The sequence below is a fragment of the Phoca vitulina genome, unplaced genomic scaffold, assembly GCF_004348235.1.
Source record: "Phoca vitulina isolate PV1807 unplaced genomic scaffold, GSC_HSeal_1.0 scaffold20, whole genome shotgun sequence".
In the NCBI taxonomy this organism is placed as follows: domain Eukaryota; kingdom Metazoa; phylum Chordata; class Mammalia; order Carnivora; family Phocidae; genus Phoca; species Phoca vitulina.
In genome coordinates, this window is record NW_022589723.1 from 28732669 (window position 1) to 28752978 (window position 20310).

The 20310-nt window shown below is 44.8% G+C and overlaps 1 protein-coding gene across 13 annotated transcripts in view; it reads left to right on the forward strand.

The window, feature by feature from the left end:
• TLN2 (talin 2) overlaps positions 1–20310 on the forward strand; it is a 421358-nt gene that overhangs the window by 270685 nt on the left and 130363 nt on the right. For all 13 annotated transcript variants that reach the window (XM_032417152.1, XM_032417158.1, XM_032417149.1 and 10 more), the window contains 9 exons: positions 2591–2771; positions 3657–3770; positions 5889–5997; positions 6728–6936; positions 7496–7594; positions 11493–11660; positions 12886–13180; positions 15722–15888; positions 19065–19193. In XM_032417152.1, the coding sequence (XP_032273043.1) occupies positions 2591–2771; positions 3657–3770; positions 5889–5997; positions 6728–6936; positions 7496–7594; positions 11493–11660; positions 12886–13180; positions 15722–15888; positions 19065–19193 (1471 nt within the window). The remainder of the gene's footprint in view (positions 1–2590; positions 2772–3656; positions 3771–5888; positions 5998–6727; positions 6937–7495; positions 7595–11492; positions 11661–12885; positions 13181–15721; positions 15889–19064; positions 19194–20310) is intronic.

Genomic DNA, 20310 nt, shown 5'->3' on the forward strand with positions numbered 1-20310 from the left:
GTTATTGTTTATAGAACATGTGTCATGAGGCAGTAGAGGGAAGTGTTTAAAATATGGACTCCAGAGCCAGACTTGCTGGGTTCAAATCTCGAGTCTCTTTTTTTTTTTAAGAGAGTGGGGGATGGGGGGAGTTGCAGAAGAAGAGGGAGAGAATCTCAAGTAAGCTCCACACCCAGCGCAGAGCCCGACAGCGGGGCTCGTTCTCACAACCCTGAGATCATGACCTGAGCTGAAATCAAGAGTCAGATGCTTAACCGACTGAGCCACCCAGGCGCCCCTTGAGTCTCTTTTTTAATGTGTGGCCTTGGAGATATTACACATTTCCTCTGCTGCTTCATCTCAACTATAAAATGAGAATAATGATAGTACCACCTTATACGATTTTGATGATTGAATTATTAATAAAGCACATAAAACAATGCCTGGCACATCATAAATATTTACTATTCTTAACATCTTCATCATCATTTTCAATTCAGAACAGTCTCAAGTTAACCCCATTTTATAGGTAAGGAAACTGAGATTTAAAAAAAATTTTTTTTTTAATTTTTTTTTTTTTTTTAAGATTTATTTATTTGACAGAGAGAGAGACAGCGAGAGAGGGAACACAAGCAGGGGGAGTGGGAGAGGGAGAAGCAGGCTTCCCGCCAAGCAGGGAGCCCGATGTGGGGCTCGATCCCAGGACCTTGGGATCATGACCTGAGCTGAAGGCAGACGCTTAACGACTGAGCCACCCAGGCACCCCGAGATTTTAAAATTTTTAAATTAACATCTAATAAATGGTACTTAGGGAAAATTTGAGCAGCTGCTTCCCTTATGTTATGTAGAACATTGTGATAATTAGTTTCTTGCCTACATTTGACTCTGTATGTCTAGCATGCTGTCTCATTTCACCCCAATAACAACCCCCGATGTAAGAGGTAGACCAGATGTTACTGCCTGTTCGTGACTGAGGAAACCAAAGCTCTGAAAGTTACTTCAGATGCACACATGAGGCAGAGCCAAGAGTCAGTTCATATCTTGTGATGTTTCTTACAGCACACCGCCAGAAAGTTCTAGCAGATTCAAGCATATTGAACTTGCTAAGTCATAGTAATTGCTTCTGGAACATTTCCATACTCCATCACTTTGTCCTGATTTGCTTCATAATCACCTTGAAGGTGCTTTTCCATTTGTCCCCTACTTTAGTACACAATTTGGAACCAAACCTGATGGTATGATGCGTTTCACGTACGTGGTACCCTCTTGAAGAGCACCTTAAGTCCTTGGAATTATTAATGACCATTAGCTGGAAATCAGTAAGCTAGTGCTTTCTGGCAGGGGTGAGTTGTTCCCCTCAGAGGACTTGGCTGCACTTGTCCTTCTAAGAGCAGTTGAGTAAGTGTCTGAGCCCAGAGCACTGAAACTCTTTACTGCCTTTTACCAAGGAAGCCCCTTCCCACTGCCTGGGGCATCATGGTGGGATCTGATCAAGGCAAGCAGGAAGAATGGTCCAGGTTGGTTCCCATCACAAGACCTGCCACTTCTCCCTGCTTTAGACATCGGCTGAGATCACAGGATGCAGCTGACTTCCTCCTGGAGCCCCCACATCCACCCTTCCTAGTGCCAACCCCTCACAGACATTACTGTTCCTCCATAGATGCCCGCTGTCTGGTATCCTAGCATGGCTCATGAGCTTTGCCCTGGGCAATAGGGAATGATCTGTGATGGTTGGAGAACCCTGGGACAGAGGCCTGGTCACTTAATGCAGCTGCTCACCAAATCTGCATGCATGCGCGTGCCCGCACGCACACACACACACCACCTCTCTCTCTCCCCCTGTCTCTCTCCCCCACCCCAGACTCTCCCTGTATGGGGTCTGTCCTCTGGGCTCCTGCCAGATAGTCCACCTTCATATGCTCAAAGTCCTTACCACTCATTCTAAGAACGTATCAGAGGTAAAAATTTGATTTTTTTTTTTTACTAAATGTCCTAGGAATCTTCCTAGATTTTTTTTTTTTTAAATCATCTGGAGGAGGTGCCAAAGTCTGTCCAATCATCAAGGCTCCAGAGGTGTTTAAGTGCCCTCTGTGGTCAATGGCCTTGGTCTTGGGGGAAGAGAGCTAAGCTGTGGGAGATTCTCTTTTAGTTCCTTCCTACACTTCTCCTTTCAGTCCAAGGCTAAATGACCTCTGTCCTCAATGCCTAGAATAGAACCTGGCCCACAGTAAATATTTGTTGAATGAATGCTATTTCAGGTGGAATTTACCAGCTAATAGATTAATGTTTCCAAAACTTCTACTTACACCTGGAACATCATTGTTACAGAAACATAACAATGGTGGTGATGGGGGGGGGGGGGTCCTTAAGCAAAGCTAAATTGCGTAATATCATGAACCAACTGGGAATGGTTATTTATATTAATAACGATAAACAGATTCATCTCAGGGTTCTTCTGAGTATTTCAATGCTACTTCATTCACAGTTCTGTTTATGCCTCTTTTGAATTGGCCTCCACAGTGTAACGCAGCAAAAACTGTGACACCTGTGCTATCTTATTTCACGGGATGTGAGTGGCCACCCCGCAGTGACCAACCCCTGTCTCCTACAGGTCTACCATCTTGCAGCAGCAGTTCAATCGGACTGGGAAGGCGGAGCACGGCTCCGTGGCACTGCCCGCCGTGATGCGCTCAGGCTCCAGCGGGCCCGAGACCTTCAACGTGGGCAGCATGCCCTCACCACAGCAGCAGGTCATGGTTGGGCAGATGCACCGAGGGCACATGCCCCCGCTGGTGAGGCTTCCCCCATGCTGGCCTTGGGCATCAGTACACTGCCTCTGATGTGCAGGGAGAGACACCAGCCCTGGGGAGAGCTTGTGTGCGTCATCACGTTCTCACCCGTTCCCATCCGAGCCGTGGGCTCTTCAGCTGCGTGGTCCCAGTGCCTGGCTCCCCAGTGCTCTCTTTAAATGGGGTGTCTTAGTAACTCCCTGTGCAGGATCACAGGTGTCCTCGGGGGCCGGAGAGCGACCGTGACCTCTCCACGTGACTGGTGATACAGAGTATAGAGCCCTGCTTCCTTGCCTTAATAGCATCAAGCTGCTAATTAGCCCAGGATACCCCTCAGCGGGTCTTAGAAATAGACCCTGTCTGTAGTGGTTCACGCTTTCCCCGAGCAGATCATTTCTTCTTCCCACTGCTCGTCTGCCTGCTCAGGAATCATGTGCTGCTTGGGAAGAACTTTATAAAAGCTGAAAAACCTCAAAGCTCAGAAGTAATTTGACTCTGAAGAAGCATGTTGACTGTAGGTTTGGGTGGAATCCTTTCTTACTTACTAAGCACAGTTCTGGGGTGTAATACGTTTCCTATGCGTGAGATCTTTTGTTCTCAGTACTGAAAGAGTGAAGTAGCCCCCCTGCAAGGACTCTTTCTGAGTCTTCTTGTCAGCTAATTAAGCTCTCCACACTCTCCTGATCATAACCTCTCTATTGCATACACGCATATTGAGCATTCTATTAATAACAATCTCTACTCCCAGCCCCGTGCTTGAAATGGGAGGTGCTTGGGTGTTGAGACACACCGTGGGCCACTCTGTTTTGAGCCCAGAGTTTCGTGTAGAGGGTCGTGTCAGCCCCAGGAGAGAGGTTATGACCGCCTTGTGGTCATCTGCCTTTGCAGACCTCGGCCCAGCAGGCCCTCATGGGGACCATCAACACAAGCATGCACGCTGTCCAGCAGGCCCAGGACGACCTCAGCGAGCTGGATTCACTGCCACCCCTCGGCCAGGATATGGTAAATATTGTTCACGGTTGTCATTCAGCGTGTCTGCCTGGCACAAAGCAGGGCTTTGCATTCTGTCTGCATTCAGCTGAGTGAATCTTTGTCCAGCCAGGTGAAGTGGAAACTCATGGGTTTTTTTACCCCCAATATACTGAGTCTTTGTAGGAGGGGGTACCCACAGGAAGAGAATCATGGGGTGCTGCTGGGTAGTGGCAATACCTCTCAAGGGCCAAGAACTTGGACTCTGGAGTCACATGATCTGGGTTCCAAGCTAATGTCTGTGTGAATCCGGGCAACTTACTGTCTCTAAGCTTCCACTTTGTCATGCATGCATGGGGTCCTTAGGAAGACATGGTAATCCAGTTGTGTGCAGAGTTCTTAGCACACTACCTAACACATAGTGAGAGCTCAACAAGTATTAGCTGTTATTATCAGTGCTTCTCAAATGTTAGCATGCATCAGTCGCCTGGAAGGCTTGTTAAAACAGATTGCTGGGCTCCATCCCCTTTTTTCTAACTCAGTAGGTCTGGGGTAGGGCCTGAGATTTTGCATTTGCAACAAGGCCTCGGGTGCTCTGCTGCTATCTCGGGACCATGCTTTGAGAACCACTGCATTACTGTTCAGCTCTTCAGCAGGGCGGGGTAATTAGCTGCCTTTCTGTAGCTGCTACTGCATGAAATTATCTAGCCCCTTCCTGCTCAGACTGTGGCCCATGGGCCAGCAGCATTGGCAATGTATAAGATCTCTTGAGAGATGTGGAATTTTAGGCCGTACCCCAACCTTCTGAATCAGAATCTATTTGGTGTGCACATTAAAGTTGGTGAAGCACTGGCTGGCACTGTCGTTCTCAGCCCTGCTTTGCACGTGAGAATTACCTGTGGAGCTTAAAGAACCAAGCCTGAGGCCCAGCTCAGGCCAAATAAATCCCTGTCATTGAGGGTGGGGCCTGCTTGTTTCATCTCCCCAGATGGTTCTAATGGGCAATCAGGATTGAAAACCACTCCATTAGGATTGACAGGGCCATCCCAGGCCAGGGCCAAGATGTAATGTGTAGCCTCATCTTGCCCCACCAGGATAACTGTCCTCCAAGGCCTCCCTGAATGCTCTGATTTTCATTGGTGTGCTTGTCCACCTGCAGCTGCTGCTATACGCAGTGCTTTGTATCCCAAGTACCTGAAATCATTAAACATTCTTCATGGGGGAGCTTCAGAGTGAAAATACATAAGGCAGACACCCTCCCATATCCAGCACTACCATGAGATGGTTTTAACATATTTGTATTTAACAGCCCTGCTTCACCAATTTTTAAAGTTTTGGTATACAAAAAATATTATTAGTGCTAGACACATCCTAAATCTCAATGAATATTTTTGGGATGTTTTGGGAAGCAAATCAGCATCGTCTATTACCACAGGGTCATCATTATGAATGTCAGTGATCACTTATTGGCTAAGTCCAGAAATGCCAGGGAATGGAGAATTTGCTATTTATGGGTTCCAGTGACCATAAAGTATAATATCTCAAAAGGTTATTAAAGACCATTGAATTCCTACAGTAGAAGAAATGTAAGGCACAGGACCTAGATGTAATTTGCTCGAGGTCATGTCACTTGTCAGTGGTAGAGCTGGATCTAGAACAGAGGTCTCGACCCATTCCCCCCAGTCCTTCCCAGAAAGGTGCCACATCTACACCACATTCGTGTTAACAGAAGACAGTCTTTATGCCAACAGAGAACACTCGTGAGCTGCAACACCCTAATTCTAACCTCTCCAAAAAACAAGGTGGAAATTAGCAACAGTTATTGGTGCTGGTGTGCAGTACCATTGAGACATTAATTCTCATTTTTTATTAAATTTACCTAAATAAAGCCATGTAGAATTTTTCTTAAGATCCTAAAAGCTCAAGAAAAAACTGTGGAGGAAGCATGGAGGACTTACAGGCCATTTAGCACCAGTGAATGAGCCAGGGGCCTGTTAATGACTTGACTTAAGATGACTTGAGGGCCTCGTTGGTGCCGGCCCAGGAACAAGAGTACAGACAAAGTGCTGGTCTCATTTTATGGCACGATGTCTCTGGTGTCCCAGGCAGTCCCATGCACTGACTCTGTTGTGCCCTTGTCTGGTTTTGCAGGCGTCACGGGTGTGGGTTCAGAATAAAGTCGACGAGTCCAAACACGAAATCCACTCTCAGGTCGATGCGATCACAGCTGGAACAGCTTCAGTAGTTAACCTCACTGCTGGTGAGTCTCCGAGGTCCTTATGCTCTGTTGTGGTTTTGCTTTAGAAACGATTCCTATTCTTTGATTGAAACAACAGATTTTCATGGGATGAGAGGCTAGTCTATTTTTAGGCGCTCTGAGTGCTCCAGGCACTTTTTCACACCGACCCAGGAGAATGGTGGGGAACATCTCATTCCTTTCCGTCGATATCATGCATCCTTCAGCAAGCCCTGATGTAGCTCTGCTCATTGTTCACTGGTCTGCTGGACGAACTTCGAAGTATATGGGAGCTGGTTTCTCCCTTCTGGGAGCTTATAGTCTCAGATGGGTTTTGGAAGAATAGATCCATCACGTGGGCCCCCATCCGTTTTGTCCCACAGTCCTCTCATGGCCCAGCAGGACGCCCACCTTGCGCTGTCAGGTGAGAGTCCGAAAATGTCTCGGCTTCTCTCTGCAGCATTTCAGTGCTTCAGCTGCTGACGGGGGCCTAACAGAAAGGGCCATGGGATGCCAAGACTTCCTTTGGAACTGTACAGGGAGGGGTTCATGCTCAGTAGTTCAGCATAGGAGGCCTCGGGGCAAAAGGACTCGGGAGGAGCAGCACCTTGGAGACAGGGAGCCCGGTGTCACCCTGTGTGCGTGCAGCTTTGTGTCCGACTCCTGCAGAGTGATGGCTGATGCCATCACCCATCTGGGCTCTCCTCACCCTTCAACACCCTCCTGTGACGGTGACGGCCCTTCTCTATCCCAGGTGACCCTGCAGACACCGACTACACAGCAGTGGGATGTGCAATCACCACCATTTCTTCCAACCTGACGGAGATGTCCAAGGGCGTGAAGCTCTTGGCGGCTCTGATGGACGACGAGGTGGGCAGTGGGGAGGACTTGCTCAGAGCTGCGAGGACCCTCGCGGGGGCAGTGTCGGACTTGCTGAAAGCTGTGCAGCCTACCTCTGGAGAGGTGAGCTCTTGGGGCACGCGGTCACTCAGGTTCTGGTGAGGCAGGTGCAGCCTTGAGTACTACAGGGCTCCTGCTCCGAAGCTGTTCCTTCCATCCTGATGGGGCATGTTACCATACCGTGGGTTTGGAGTTGGTGAACTGGGTACAGAATCTATGGTTCAACTTTTGGGATTTGTTGTGCTGTTAGTAGGAAACCTCCCTGTCCCCTCACCCCAGGGTACTTGATTCGATTCAACCTCAGAAACACACAGTCAATACACATTCGAAGGGGATATAAGTTTGTGCCCTAATTTCCGTAAAGTGCGTATCACCTTCCTACCAGCTAAGCAAGACTCATTGATTGAACATTTCAAATCGATCCACCTATGACTGGTTTGTGAGACATCAGGCATTTCCTTGCACAGATTTTACCAGGGTATTTAAGTCTCCCATCTAGCAGATAGACTCTCATCTAGGTGCAGGAGGAGGCCAGTCCCTCAGGATTCCTTTTGCTGCCCTGCTGTCTGATGGCACTGTGGAGGAAATGTATTTTCTTTCCAACCAACGTGTGTTTTTCTAGCCTCGACAGACAGTTTTGACTGCTGCTGGAAGCATTGGACAAGCCAGTGGGGATCTTCTGAGGCAGATCGGAGAAAATGAGACTGATGAGCGATTCCAAGTAAGATATTTGCCGCCCCTAATTTTGGAAAGGAGTCTAAGTGATGGTCTAGACCCAAACAGGGAGAATGTATGAAAAACCAAGTCTTCATCGGGCTGTCAAGAATAAAATTGAGGTGGATTTTCTTGGGGGTGGGGCATTTGTTAATTTTTTTTTTAATTTTCAATTAAAAAACTCACTTCACTTCATATCATGCATCATTCTTGTAAAGCACTTATTTAGCTATTCTCACTGGTCAATATGGTGGACATTCATTAAACACAGAAGCGGAGGAAATAATGCCATGAACTCCCTTGTGTCTACCATCCAGTGTCTATCATTATCAACTCATGGGCAGTCTTGTTTTGTCTTTTGGGGGCAGTTTTTAACTGCATTATTCTGGAGTCCGCATAAAAGAGGAAACGTGCGCTCCCGTACACTGCGCTCACATATAGCATAGGCTCTCCTTTGTACTCAGAGGTGGGTCTATTGTCTGTGTCATATCCAAAATCAGCGTGGTAGGGACTTTTTTTTTCTGTCACCCTTCTTGTTCAGTACCAAGGATATGTGCTGTTTGTCCTCTGCTCACAGTTGTAGCCCCTGCGTTCAGCTGGTTTGATGTGCTGCCAGCTCAAATAGGAGCTCAGCTTGTCTGCCTCCATTCCCAGCTGCCACAGATGAGGGGAGCTCCAGGCTACACTGAGCTTGTCTTCTCATATCCTTGTGGGCAGATGCCCTTCATGCCTTTCTCCTTCTCGTAAGACCCAATTTTTAGTAGTATATAACTACATTCTAATTCAACTTACCATTCAAGGCCAGGTTCTCTGGAAGATGCCGTTTTCCAAATCGTATGTCAGGTTGACCAGTGGGGAATTCTGTAGCATTCAGAATAAAAAGATCATTCAACTTTACTGTAGAATTCAAGTTTCTTTCTTCATGAGTAGCAGTTTTGTATGCTGTTTTCTCTGGAACTACCAAACTCCATCTACACAAGATGCGTCAGTTATGCTACGACATGGTCGTACATGTTGTGATATACGGAACTTGCATCCATAGATGAGTTTGTTTCTCCTCTAATTTCCACACACCTGTGGTGCTGGGGCCAGAGGACTCCTTCATGTCCTGTAATGCAATAAGACTGTCAGTGCTTGAACGTTCGTGTCATGATGGAGGGTGAGCCCCATGATGGGGGGAGCGGGGTGGGTGGCGGTGGGTAGCAATATTCCTGGAACTATTTCTATGCTGGGATGGCCGGTAATAATTTCATTTCAAAGAGAATTGACGGCAGACCACATAAACATATCCCACTAAATCCAAGCTAACTGTGACCCTATCCTGACTTGCCCTGAGCCAGATCCCCAAACTGCCCTTGTATTGGCTATTGCTTTTTGTATTAGAGCAGGTAACTCTTTGTAGGCAGGCACCTGCTTAGGAATTGGGTAAATATGACATTCAGCTGTTGGTTTACTAGGCTTCATTAACATGAAGTGGTCAACTGACTTTCCTCAAAAATAGACCCCTTTCCCCAGAGTGTTTCGAACGGTTGAGAAGAAAGTCACAGTTCTTCCTGAAGACACTGCATGCACCTTGGCTTGCTGAAGATTTTTTCTTTTCTTTCTCTCTTTGACAGACCGTTAGCATCACATAAAAATGCAAACTCTGCTTCCTGTTGTTTGTATTCAGACATGCTAGGAAAGCAGGTTCAGGTTCACGGTAGGGTCCTGAAGAGGCTTCCGTATCAGGGAAAGGCCTGACTTGAATGCTTCCCATTTCTTTACGATCTCTGGGCAAACGTCAATGCAGTAAGGTGATCCTGCAACCTCCTCCAGTTATGAGTAGCCCCTGGCTTACTGACATTGGATTTCTTATGCACTATTTTTCTGATTCTTGAGATCTTATCTCAGAGCTTTTCCTGGGTTCTCAATGTACTGCATGTTCCCAGAGTTAACAAAGATTTATTTTACATGGGCTACATAATAGTGGTCTTGTTGAAAGGTTTGACAAAGGCCTTGTCAGCAACTGTGGCTGTAGTATCACGTTCTTTTTCTAACTGTATTTTTTTTGGACAAAATTAATAGGAGGAATAGGATTTCTTTAAATGAGTCTAACAAAGCCCTTTAGAACAATCATGAGTCTACATGACCAAATCTTAGTCCCTCTATGAAAAGACAAATTCATATCAAGTGAAAGAATACTGTGACCCACTTTGGAAAGATATTTTTTAAAAATCTTATAAATAATTTGTGACATTCAAGTTGAATGTCAAATAGGATCGAGCATAGAGATAGGTGTTCAAGAACTGTAACTTCAGGGGCGCCTGGGTGGCTCAGTCATTAAGCGTCTGCCTTCGGCTCGGGTCACAATCCCAGGGTCCTGGGATCGAGCCCCGCATCGGGCTCCCTGCTCCACGGGAAGCCTGCTTCTCCCTCTCCTGCTCCTCCTGCTTGTGTCCCCTCTCTCGCTGTGTCTCTCTCTGTCAAATAAATAAATAAAATCTTAAAAAAAAAAAAAAAAAGAACTGTAACTTCACAGGCCGTGTTGGGAGCAATTTCTAAAAGTTACGTGGCATACAAGTGCCAATCAGATCCTAAAGGCATCTTCAACTTTTGGAACCTCAGACTTTGCTTTTTCCTTGGACATCTAATAAACATCAGAGACCTAAAAGAAAGACTGGACTAAGCTGTTCCTTTAAGACTGCTTGGTTTGTGTCCATTTTAAAATTGGCTTACGTGGTAGGTTTATGGGTTTCTGATTTGCCTGGAGAGCGTAGAGTTTCTGCTCTGTGTAACAGTGTGCAGGCTGAACACTCTCTCCGATACATCATCTCATAAAATGTCTTATTGTAAAGACTCTGTGGGTGCCCTTTGCATTCAGAATCAAAAGTGCTTTTCATTATCTGATGAATTAATAAAGACTTCTGACCACATTTCCTCTCGGAGAAGGCCTTGACATGTTTGTTCAAAATAAAAATGGCTCGTATGTTTGGGATGTGTTTGGGAAGGCATTTCCAAATCAAATAAACTACCTTCAATACTAAAAGCAAAGAAGCAAATTAAATGTTAACAGTGGTTATTCTTCAGGCCACACAGACGGGTGACAAACCTGGTGGGCTAAATCAAAGGATTCTCCATCCTGCAGACAGAATGCCTTTTTGTTGTGTCGAAGCATAAACCGATCTATAAAGGCTCAGAGCTCCTTGCATCTTCAGTGAGGTCGTAGCTCGTAGCTAGTTTATTTATGTAGGCTCCCTTTCCACTTCTCGTAATAATTTAATCCCTACCCAGAAGACTACAGAACACTGAAAATAACTTATTTTCAGAACACTCCTTGGCTCTTGAGCTATAGGTATTGTCTGTGCATGACCAACATTGCCCTCTGGAGGCAGAGATGTGGCCTGAATTTCTGATGGTACCTTGGATCCTTGTGCAAAATGGAAATCCAAATGATAAATTTTCAAGTGACAGTGAGACATGACGACTTGGAGGCCATGAATTCTATCCTTCCTACAGCATGTTGTATTTATGGCATCTGGATACATTTCCAGCTTTTCTTGAGCTACTGCATCGACCACATATTCAAGAGGCTTAATCAAGACTCTCAGGGTTAGAGAAGTACATGAATGTGAATCAGTGTTTAAAATAAAAACCCTCCCCTGAAATCACCCTATTTTAGATTTAAACCTTATGCTACTTAATGTATAGGAGACTATGTCATGAGGATACGAGTCTCTTCCTTTAATTACGTTTAAGGGTGAGTTGACATTTCAGAAAAATAAGTGGAAAGAATATTCTTACGAAGGACTGGAAAGAAAATGTTCAAATTGAATTTTAATAAAGTGTTTAAGTGGACACCACGTTTTATTTCTAGCTGTAAAGCGTGATAAAAAAATAAATGCCCATTTTTTTATTCCCCATCTTAGGATGTTTTAATGAGTTTGGCCAAAGCTGTGGCCAATGCTGCTGCCATGTTGGTATTAAAGGCGAAGAATGTTGCCCAAGTAGCTGAAGACACAGTCCTACAGAACAGGGTGATTGCCGCCGCCACCCAGTGTGCCCTCTCTACCTCCCAGCTTGTGGCGTGTGCCAAGGTAAGCCAGCTGGTACCGCAGGCCCTTTTCTCCAAGTGTCACATGCTCTAGTCTGCCTCCAGTCACTGGGGAAGACCAGAGGCAGAATTTGTTAAAATTGTCTATGATTTAGAGCTTGCATCAGATGTTGTCTTTAAGATGACACTATAGGATTTTGACATTAACCACCCCATTGTGCTTTTATCATTTTTTCGTTGCCCAAGCCCTCAGGCAGGGGTCCTTGTCTGTGTCTATTGGCCATTTCTGCTTGCAGATCGCCGTGTCTCCCCTTTGGACTTCTCAGTGTGTCTTATTTACACCTGCACACAGAGTTCTTGCGTTGTACAGAAATGTAGTAGAGCATCATGAATGGGTTCATAGATAACCTGCCGACTTGGGGCGCCCCTCCTGCACTGCACAGTGTTAGAGTGAGGGTAATCAGGATTAAGCTCATTGTTGCCCATTATAATGTGCACACTCTGGGTGTCAGACTTTACCTTGTTGAGCACATCATCCCCAGTTTGCCAAAGAGAGAACTGAGGTCCCTAAATGTTCGTTAAGTAGCCTGAGGCCACAGAAGTCCTCCGTGGCAGAACCAGGGTAAGCCCAGGCCTGTCGGATTTCACGTACCCTTTCCTCACCGTGTGTTCATGCATCAGAAGATGGGAGGTGTCCGTTTTCTCAACTTGATGACATAACATCTTCTATCTATCTGTGACCAGCTTAGCCTGGCATTTCCTATCCTGTGGTGGGATTTGCAGTGTCAGAAGGAGGAGTCCTGATGGTACCGCTCCTGCTTTCCTTGTGCACCCTCCAAGTACCCACAGATAACTGACAGAATCCCCCTGTTCTTTAAAGTACTAAGAGGTACAGAGTTCCAGATGTCTCTGGAAAAGAAATACAATTCCCTTAGATAGTCTTGTTATCCTAGCTCAGGGGACTCAAGTTAGATGTTCCTAAAAGGAGGAGGCATGACATAAATACCAAAAATTTCTCTCTATGGAAGTAGTCAGTAGAATAGTTACATATCACTGAAGAAGATAAAAATTAATGGGCATCAAAAGTCACAGAGATAGAGTGAAATCATCAACTATGAGAAACTTCAGTGATGGTTTAGTGTAATCCCTGGTCCTCTAAGTAAGGAACTGAGGTGCAGAGCAGGAAGGAACATGGTGGAAATGCTAGGGCACAGTGGGGACCGAGAGTTGACCCTCAGTGCCCAAGACCCGCTCCTTTCTCACTTTAGGTGGTGAGCCCCACCATCAGCTCCCCCGTGTGCCAGGAGCAGCTGATTGAAGCGGGCAAGCTCGTGGACCGCTCAGTGGAGAACTGTGTCCGCGCCTGCCAGGCAGCTACCGACGACAGCGAGCTCCTGAAGCAGGTCAGCGCAGCGGCCAGCGTGGTCAGCCAGGCCCTGCACGATCTCCTGCAGCACGTGCGACAGTTTGCCAGCCGAGGCGAGCCCATCGGCCGCTACGACCAGGCCACCGACACCATCATGTGTGTCACCGAGAGCATCTTCAGCTCCATGGGCGATGCCGGTGAGGGGCGATGCCGGGGGTGGACGGGTCCTGTTGGGGTTCCCTCGTGGTGACGATTGTGAGTAAGAAAGGTGACGGCTGCCTGGCAAGGGCGAGTTGTCATCAGCCTCTGTCAGAGACTTCCTCGCTGAGGCTGGGAGAAAGATGGAAGACTCCTGATGTGCCCATCCATGGCAACACTTAAAGAGTTCATTAACTAGGCTTTTTAAATAACTTCTCGGCAAATCCCATTTGTTAGAAGAAACATGTCGAATGTGGCATGGTAAAGTTGACTCAGCCACAGGAAGTGCAGGAATGAAGCTTGGAAGGAAAACCGTATTCTACTCACAGGTCCCAGAGAGAGGGTCACCACGTGCCATGCGGGCTCCCAGGGGAAGCAGCGGGTTTGGTCAGTTTGCAGAAGATAGGAGTGAGGGGGAGAGCTTAGGTTGTGGCCTTCGTCGGGATTTCCATTGGAAAGGCAAGGCAGGGCAGGGTGAACAGCTCAGGACTGCTTAGTTTGACTCTTTGCAGCAGGCTCTACACGATAGGGGTCATCAAAGTCGCCTGGAATCAGGCCCTGGGGTGAATGAGGCCTAAGGAAATTGCGTCCAGGGCGGTGGTGGCCAGATAGAGGAGGTGTGGCTCCAAGCTGCTTCGTTTGTGTATCAAAGGCGTGCTCCTGGCTGGACTTCTGCTATCTCTAGAAGTTGGCTAGCCTTCAGAAGGGCAGTCTCTCTCGAGCCAGAAAGGTTTTTTTAAGATGTCAAACATCATAATATCCAGAAAATTTTAAAAAAGATAAAATGTACCTTTCAGTCTATTAGTTGAAAAGTAAGTCTCCCCAGGCCCAGCCCAGCTCTATCCCATCTAAATCTCCAGATTTGGCAACTCACCGATTTCTGTTTTACATGATCTTCCTATAGTCTCACATGCTTGTGTATGTGTATGTATGTATTTTTAACACCATCTTTCTTTTTATATAAATGAAAATGCATTATTTATACTCTTCTGCAACTTTTTTCTCTTAATATATCTTAAAGACATTTTTCATGTTGAACTATATGCTAATCTTTTTAATGGCAGCATAATATTCTACTCCGTGGAATTCTATCATAATTTACTTAGCCAATTATCTTTAAATAGACATGTAGGTCATTTCCAAGTTTTTTGGTTTGCTTCTTAGTTTGTTTTGCTTTAACAAAAATAATACTATAGGAACTCTTTTTATAAAAATATCTTGGTTTACTTTTAGGGCTATATGTAATAAGTGGAATTTCTGAAAGGCTCTATGGTTTGCAACCCTACCAGTAGTTTGTAAGAGGTTTGTTTTCTTACTTCCTTGTCAGCACAGAGCCATTCTTTGTAACAAGTGTTGAAAAGAAACAAATAAAAACGTGTGCTTTTCTGTATCCTCCTTACATGATTTAGGAAGATCAGCATACTCTGCACATTTGGACTTTTTGTTGTTGTTTTGTTTGTTTGTTTTTTAATAAACTGTTTATTTTGGAATACTTTCATATTTAGAGAAAAGTTGCAGAGGTAATACAGAGAGTTCTTATATATCTTTCCCATTTTCCCTCATTTTTTACATCTTCCCTAACCCACAGCACGTTTGTCAGAACTAGATTAACCTTGATGCATAACTATTCACTACTGACATGATTCAGATTTCACCAGATTTTCCACTCAAGTCTTTTTACCATCCCAGGATCCAATCCACGATACCTTGAATTTAGCACATTTTGATTTTTATGAAAGCTTTTTTTTCCCCCTTAATATCACAGTGTTTTGGCATCCTCAAATGACCTTTGGGGGAGGAAAAATTCCCTTACATTTGAGTAGTTTTATTTTAAATGTTTACTCTTATACCCCTCCTACTTCTAAAAGAAAATTGAAATAGATATCAATAAAATCACAGGGACAGTAAAACCAAACAATTACTACTAATAAGATCAAAACCAGCACTAGGAAGAAAAGGGTGAGCAAACAGAAAACTGATAGGAAAAACTGAGCCAAGGCAAATGTTAGCAATTGAGCATGAAACTGGGGTCTGTGCTTCCTATTAGTGAGAGCCAAATGACACAAATACAGTGGATCATGTGATATTATTCATCTGGAGTTAGGTAACATGCAAATTGTTTCAAATTTCAAAAGTAATTTTTTATGCCATTATGCAGAGTTTATTATAAGGACTTTGTGTAAGTGGTTCCTGAAGTGAGGTAACTAATATTTTCTAAATAAATGTTTTACTAAATCGCAAAATAAATCCACATAACTTTGTTCCCTGCCTTCTCTTTCAAAAGAATTCCTCTTTGCTTCATGGTGTCCTATTGATCCCTCAGAGTTCAAGGTGGAAGTTGGGTGTGTTTGGGGGTACAGTCCTGGTAGCCATGGGGAGTATTTTTGGTCCTGGGTCTAAGTGGGCTGCATTGCTTAGGACTAGAGCTTGGGGGCTCCCTTCTCTCTGTCCGTCTTGCCAGAGGTGTGTAGATTAGACTGTGCTGGTTTTGAGCTTTAGAAAGCAGACGGACAGATGGCATTCCCAATCCCGTCCCATAGGTGAAATGGTGCGCCAGGCCCGGGTCCTGGCCCAGGCCACCTCAGACCTCGTCAACGCCATGAGGTCGGATGCAGAAGCTGAAATCGACATGGAGAACTCAAAGAAGCTCCTGGCAGCTGCGAAACTCCTGGCCGACTCCACAGCTCGCATGGTGGAAGCTGCCAAGGTATTGCATTGTATTTGTTCAACGGGAAAGGGAACATTATTAAGAGTTAGGATTTGGAAGGTACCCTGAAGATAAAGAATGGTCAGCTGAGCGTGCATTTTTGTTGTTTAAGACCTCTATGATTGTGTAGCATTTAACCTTGTTGCATTGGGAAAGGAGAAGGGCATGGAACATGAGAATAACACTCTTTAAAGGGAGTGATGCTTACTCAGCTGTAGACGACGAAGTCCCTGCTCAGTGAGCACGCTCTCTGTCCATGGGGTTATCGCCATCAGCTTATTGCAAATGGTGATTCATTTGAACTGGAGATTGTCAACAGCAGAGTCAAATAGGCCTCTTCTTTTGCCTGCAACCTGAATATTACTTTGTCCTCCATTCGACTTCTCAACTAAACTCCTATCACGATTTTACATAGTAGAGTGCTGCCTCACTGTTCTTCAAATCCCAGTAGCAGTTTTCAGTACTCTACAACAGCTGGAGTGAAGAGTTAAGAGTCAGCTCTCTGCTTCTTTGACAGCTATGCTTCAGCATGTGGCTTCTAAAAGCCAGTGATTCTTATCTCAGGGCCCTGTTTCAGAGCCCCCCGTAAAACATCAAAGGGCGCGTGTCTCAGTTCCGCCCCCAGAGACCCTGATTCACAAGGTCACTGGTGGGACCGTGTGTGTACGTGCAAGTCAGTTCCGCAGAAGATTCTGATTCCCACCTTGAGGTGAGAACTGTATTAAATGGAGAAAGGTATATTTCTCTATGTTCCTCTTTTTGTTATTATGCAACTAGCATACGTTTTTGGTGGAATTAATAGAAAATGCTGATGAATATAAATAAAATAAAATCACCTTCCACTTCATATGCCTAAGTCAACATGTATTTGTTAATGTATTTCTGTGCATTTAAGATTCATTAAAAGCCCCCACATCCTGGCCTCCAACAGAATACGAGTTCACCTCAAACTACCTAGCATGTGAATTCTTTCACTTAAAATGTGTTATGACATGTGGCGAATCACGTAGACCTTCCTCGACTGACTCACCATTGTAGTCCCTGAGGGACTGTGATTTCTTGGAGGTACCTCATGAATAGGCTGAAGAGAAACCCAAGGATGGGCAGGGTCTGAACTTCCTTCCTCTGTCCCCCGAGCCCTGTTTCAGCTGAGAAGCTCTGCCCTTAACCATCCCTTTTAGTCAAAAGTATGTATTAGGCTTTTTGGTGCAGTGGTTAATTTCTTTATGGTTTTTACGAGTTCTGCCCCCCCACTTCTAAGTCTAAGCATAGCTATTTTAAGGAAACCTTCCTGTTCACAAAAAGTTAATTGGCAGACTGGAAAGAACCTTAGTGTAAAATCTAATCAATCCCTATTTAGCAAATAGGAAAATTAAAACGATTAAGCCTACCGTCACATAATCAAGATTGAGCCAGGACCATTGTATATATTTGTTTCTAGATGTGTAGTGCTCACCAGACCTTACTGAATGTACCATGTTACCAGAAACTTGTTTAAGTATTTATTTCTGATTATTTCTATCAGATGGGACAATGGTGTTTCCATACATTCTTTTAGTTAAAAGTTGTCACTTGGTCTTCATGACAGTATTTTAATTTGCAGAATTTTGTTGAAAGCTAAAGAGTCTATGATGGTTAGAGCTCCAAAAAATATATTTAATGTGCAGGAAAAAAATACATTTCATAATCAGTAACTAGGATTCCAGGCGAAGATTAGTACTGCATATCTAATGTACATTCATCATGAAAGAGATGTTGCTAAGGAAGGATCCAGATGCCCACTTCAGAGTCAAGTGCAGAAATGATGGTTTTCTGCTGCCCAGAATACCAAAGGAAGGCAAGTGTAGGAGTGGTTTAAATACCTGATGACCAAGAAAATAAAATAAAATGATTTTCCTAAATTTGCAAAAGAATGCAAAAGTAGCCCAGACAACCTTTCACACATGAAATACAAAAGCAGAATTTGTTTAGTTGCTAGAAATACAAAATCAAGACTACTTAAAGTGTTTACAGTTTGAAAGAATGGAAGATTCCCTTCAAAAGCATTGCCAAAACACTTTCGTCACAGACGTGAAAACTCTTCCAGCCAGGATGACTTCCTATAACTTTTATAAATAGTTCAAAGAAATAGGTTCTTGTAAATGGTCAATTTGGCAAGTTGGCCGTTTGGAAAATGGAGACATTGGAAAATCGATTTTCGATAATCGGCGTGTGTGTTTCTGCTTTTGTCTCTGCCTTGGGAGTAAATATTATCACCCTGAAGTGTTCATGAAAAGAAACTCATTCATCTGTATACATTAAGAACTGGTCTCAGAACATCCAGACTCGGTGAGAAAAATCTCAATCGCCGCTTCTGTTGCAGGTGGGAGTTGAAGGCTGGATGTGCTTTAAGTCTTTGTTAATTATTGTGCAGTAAAATTGTATCACATTACCATTAGCCTTTTCCCTACTTCAGAATTCCACCCATCTCAATAAAACCCATTTGCATACCTAAGACACTTGAACCTACAGTGACAGTGTGGCCATGGGCCATGCATGGCCCTTTCTCTTTCCCTGCCCAAGGGAAGGGGCATGGGATAGCTCTCATTATTTCAGTGCAGTGGAGTCCCAGCTCTGCTTTGCTATACTCTCCAACTCAGGTTTTCCAGGAATGCAGTTTCTAGGCATGGTCTTTCTTAAACAACATTTCCTTATTTTGGGTGGTGTTCCCAGCCCCTGTTTATCCTATGTTCTTAGCCCATCCACATTAACTAGTGCTGCAAGACGGGAGAATCTTTCAGCAGTGACGTGTGTCTGTCACTCCAATTAAAATCAAATTCTCCCTGAGAGATCTGGGGTGGGGGGAGGGAGCTTTGTCTTAACATCTTTGAAAGCATGGATATCTGGATATCCGGCCACAAGTTAATTTACATGGATGACCAAGGCTAGGGTCGCAAGGGTTTAATTATTACCAGTGGATTTCTCTTGTTTACGGCTGCAGCTTTGAAACATCCTCTGGTAGATTTTTTATGTTGTTATGAGATGAAACATTTATTGTAAAGATACTGCTTGAAGCATTTGCTCTGTCTTCCAGATACTTTGTATTACCAGGAGAAAGTAAAACTGAAGGCACGAGTTCAGCATCTGTGGCATGCTGCCCCATGGACCTCTCAAAATCTCTCTTTTCTCCTTCTCAGGGGGCTGCAGCCAATCCTGAGAATGAAGACCAGCAGCAGAGACTGAGAGAAGCTGCGGAAGGCCTCCGGGTGGCAACAAACGCCGCCGCCCAGAACGCCATCAAGAAAAAAATTGTCAACCGATTGGAGGTGGGTAAAGAGGCTGGTTTCCTAGGATGTCTGTTTTAGATTGCAAAGAGTTCATCTCAAAGAGTGACCAAATGAATAAGGCAATGCCCACATAAAGGAAGCTAAATCAAGATTAACGATATGGTCGAATGGTTAAGGTACTCATAAACAATTTGAAATGTTGCTTTAGGTACGTTGTACATTCAGGTTCAGTGGCACGTTGACACTTTGAAAAATAGCTTCAGCTCATGGTTTCAGTAAGCAAAGTCTTTTCTGATTTTAGCGTTCTTGAATAGAATTCCATTTTTTTTTTTCAGGAGGAAATAGGGATTTTTTTTTTCCCCTGGCATTAAGGGATGCCCATGTTCAGAAAGGACCTTTAGCTGAAAATATATAAATTTTGTCAGAGGCAGTGACTCTTTCAGGACTCCCAACAGAAAACGCAGACTTAGAAAGACTGGAGAATGGGGATCAGGCCTTGGTGGAGAGGTATGGGATGGAGTAATAAGAAAATATTTTTGTCATTTTTCAGAACATGTGTTTATTCTCAGGGGAAGAAAAGGAAATAGCAGTAGGCACAAACTCTGTAAGAAAATAAATTTCTCTCACAAAGGTACACAGGAGACTCTTACACTAAAATTTGGGAGGTTGGAGGCCGAGAACCTGTCTGTCTGATGAATCCCTCCATGTAGTCTGCTGGATTCTGGAACAAAACTGGCCTCCTTGTTCTTGGAAGGATGTGAGAGACACAATTAAGTTCTCTGGTGGGGAAGCCTGGGCCTTTCTGAAGCAAGGCTTCCCGTGGGTGGCAAGAGGAGAGCCATGGGCACAGCAGCGTTTGTGCTGCTTGTGGGGGGGGGGGGGAACCAATTCCCCTAAAACATTTAGACTTGATGCCACTTATCAGTGCCATCGTGGCCTTGGAATTGATTGTCCCTTATCTTTTGTGAGAGAGACAAATGAACACTGGAACCTGAGCTTCCAAGCGTGCCTGTCTTTATCGCTCGTCCCAGGGACTGCAAACCACGCGGAGATAACAGGCCTTGTTAGACGAGGCTCCTCAGTGGCCTTCAGAAGGCAGGGCCTGGGCCTGGGGCGCCCTTTCTTACACGTGCGGCTCTTCCGTGGGAGGGGCGTA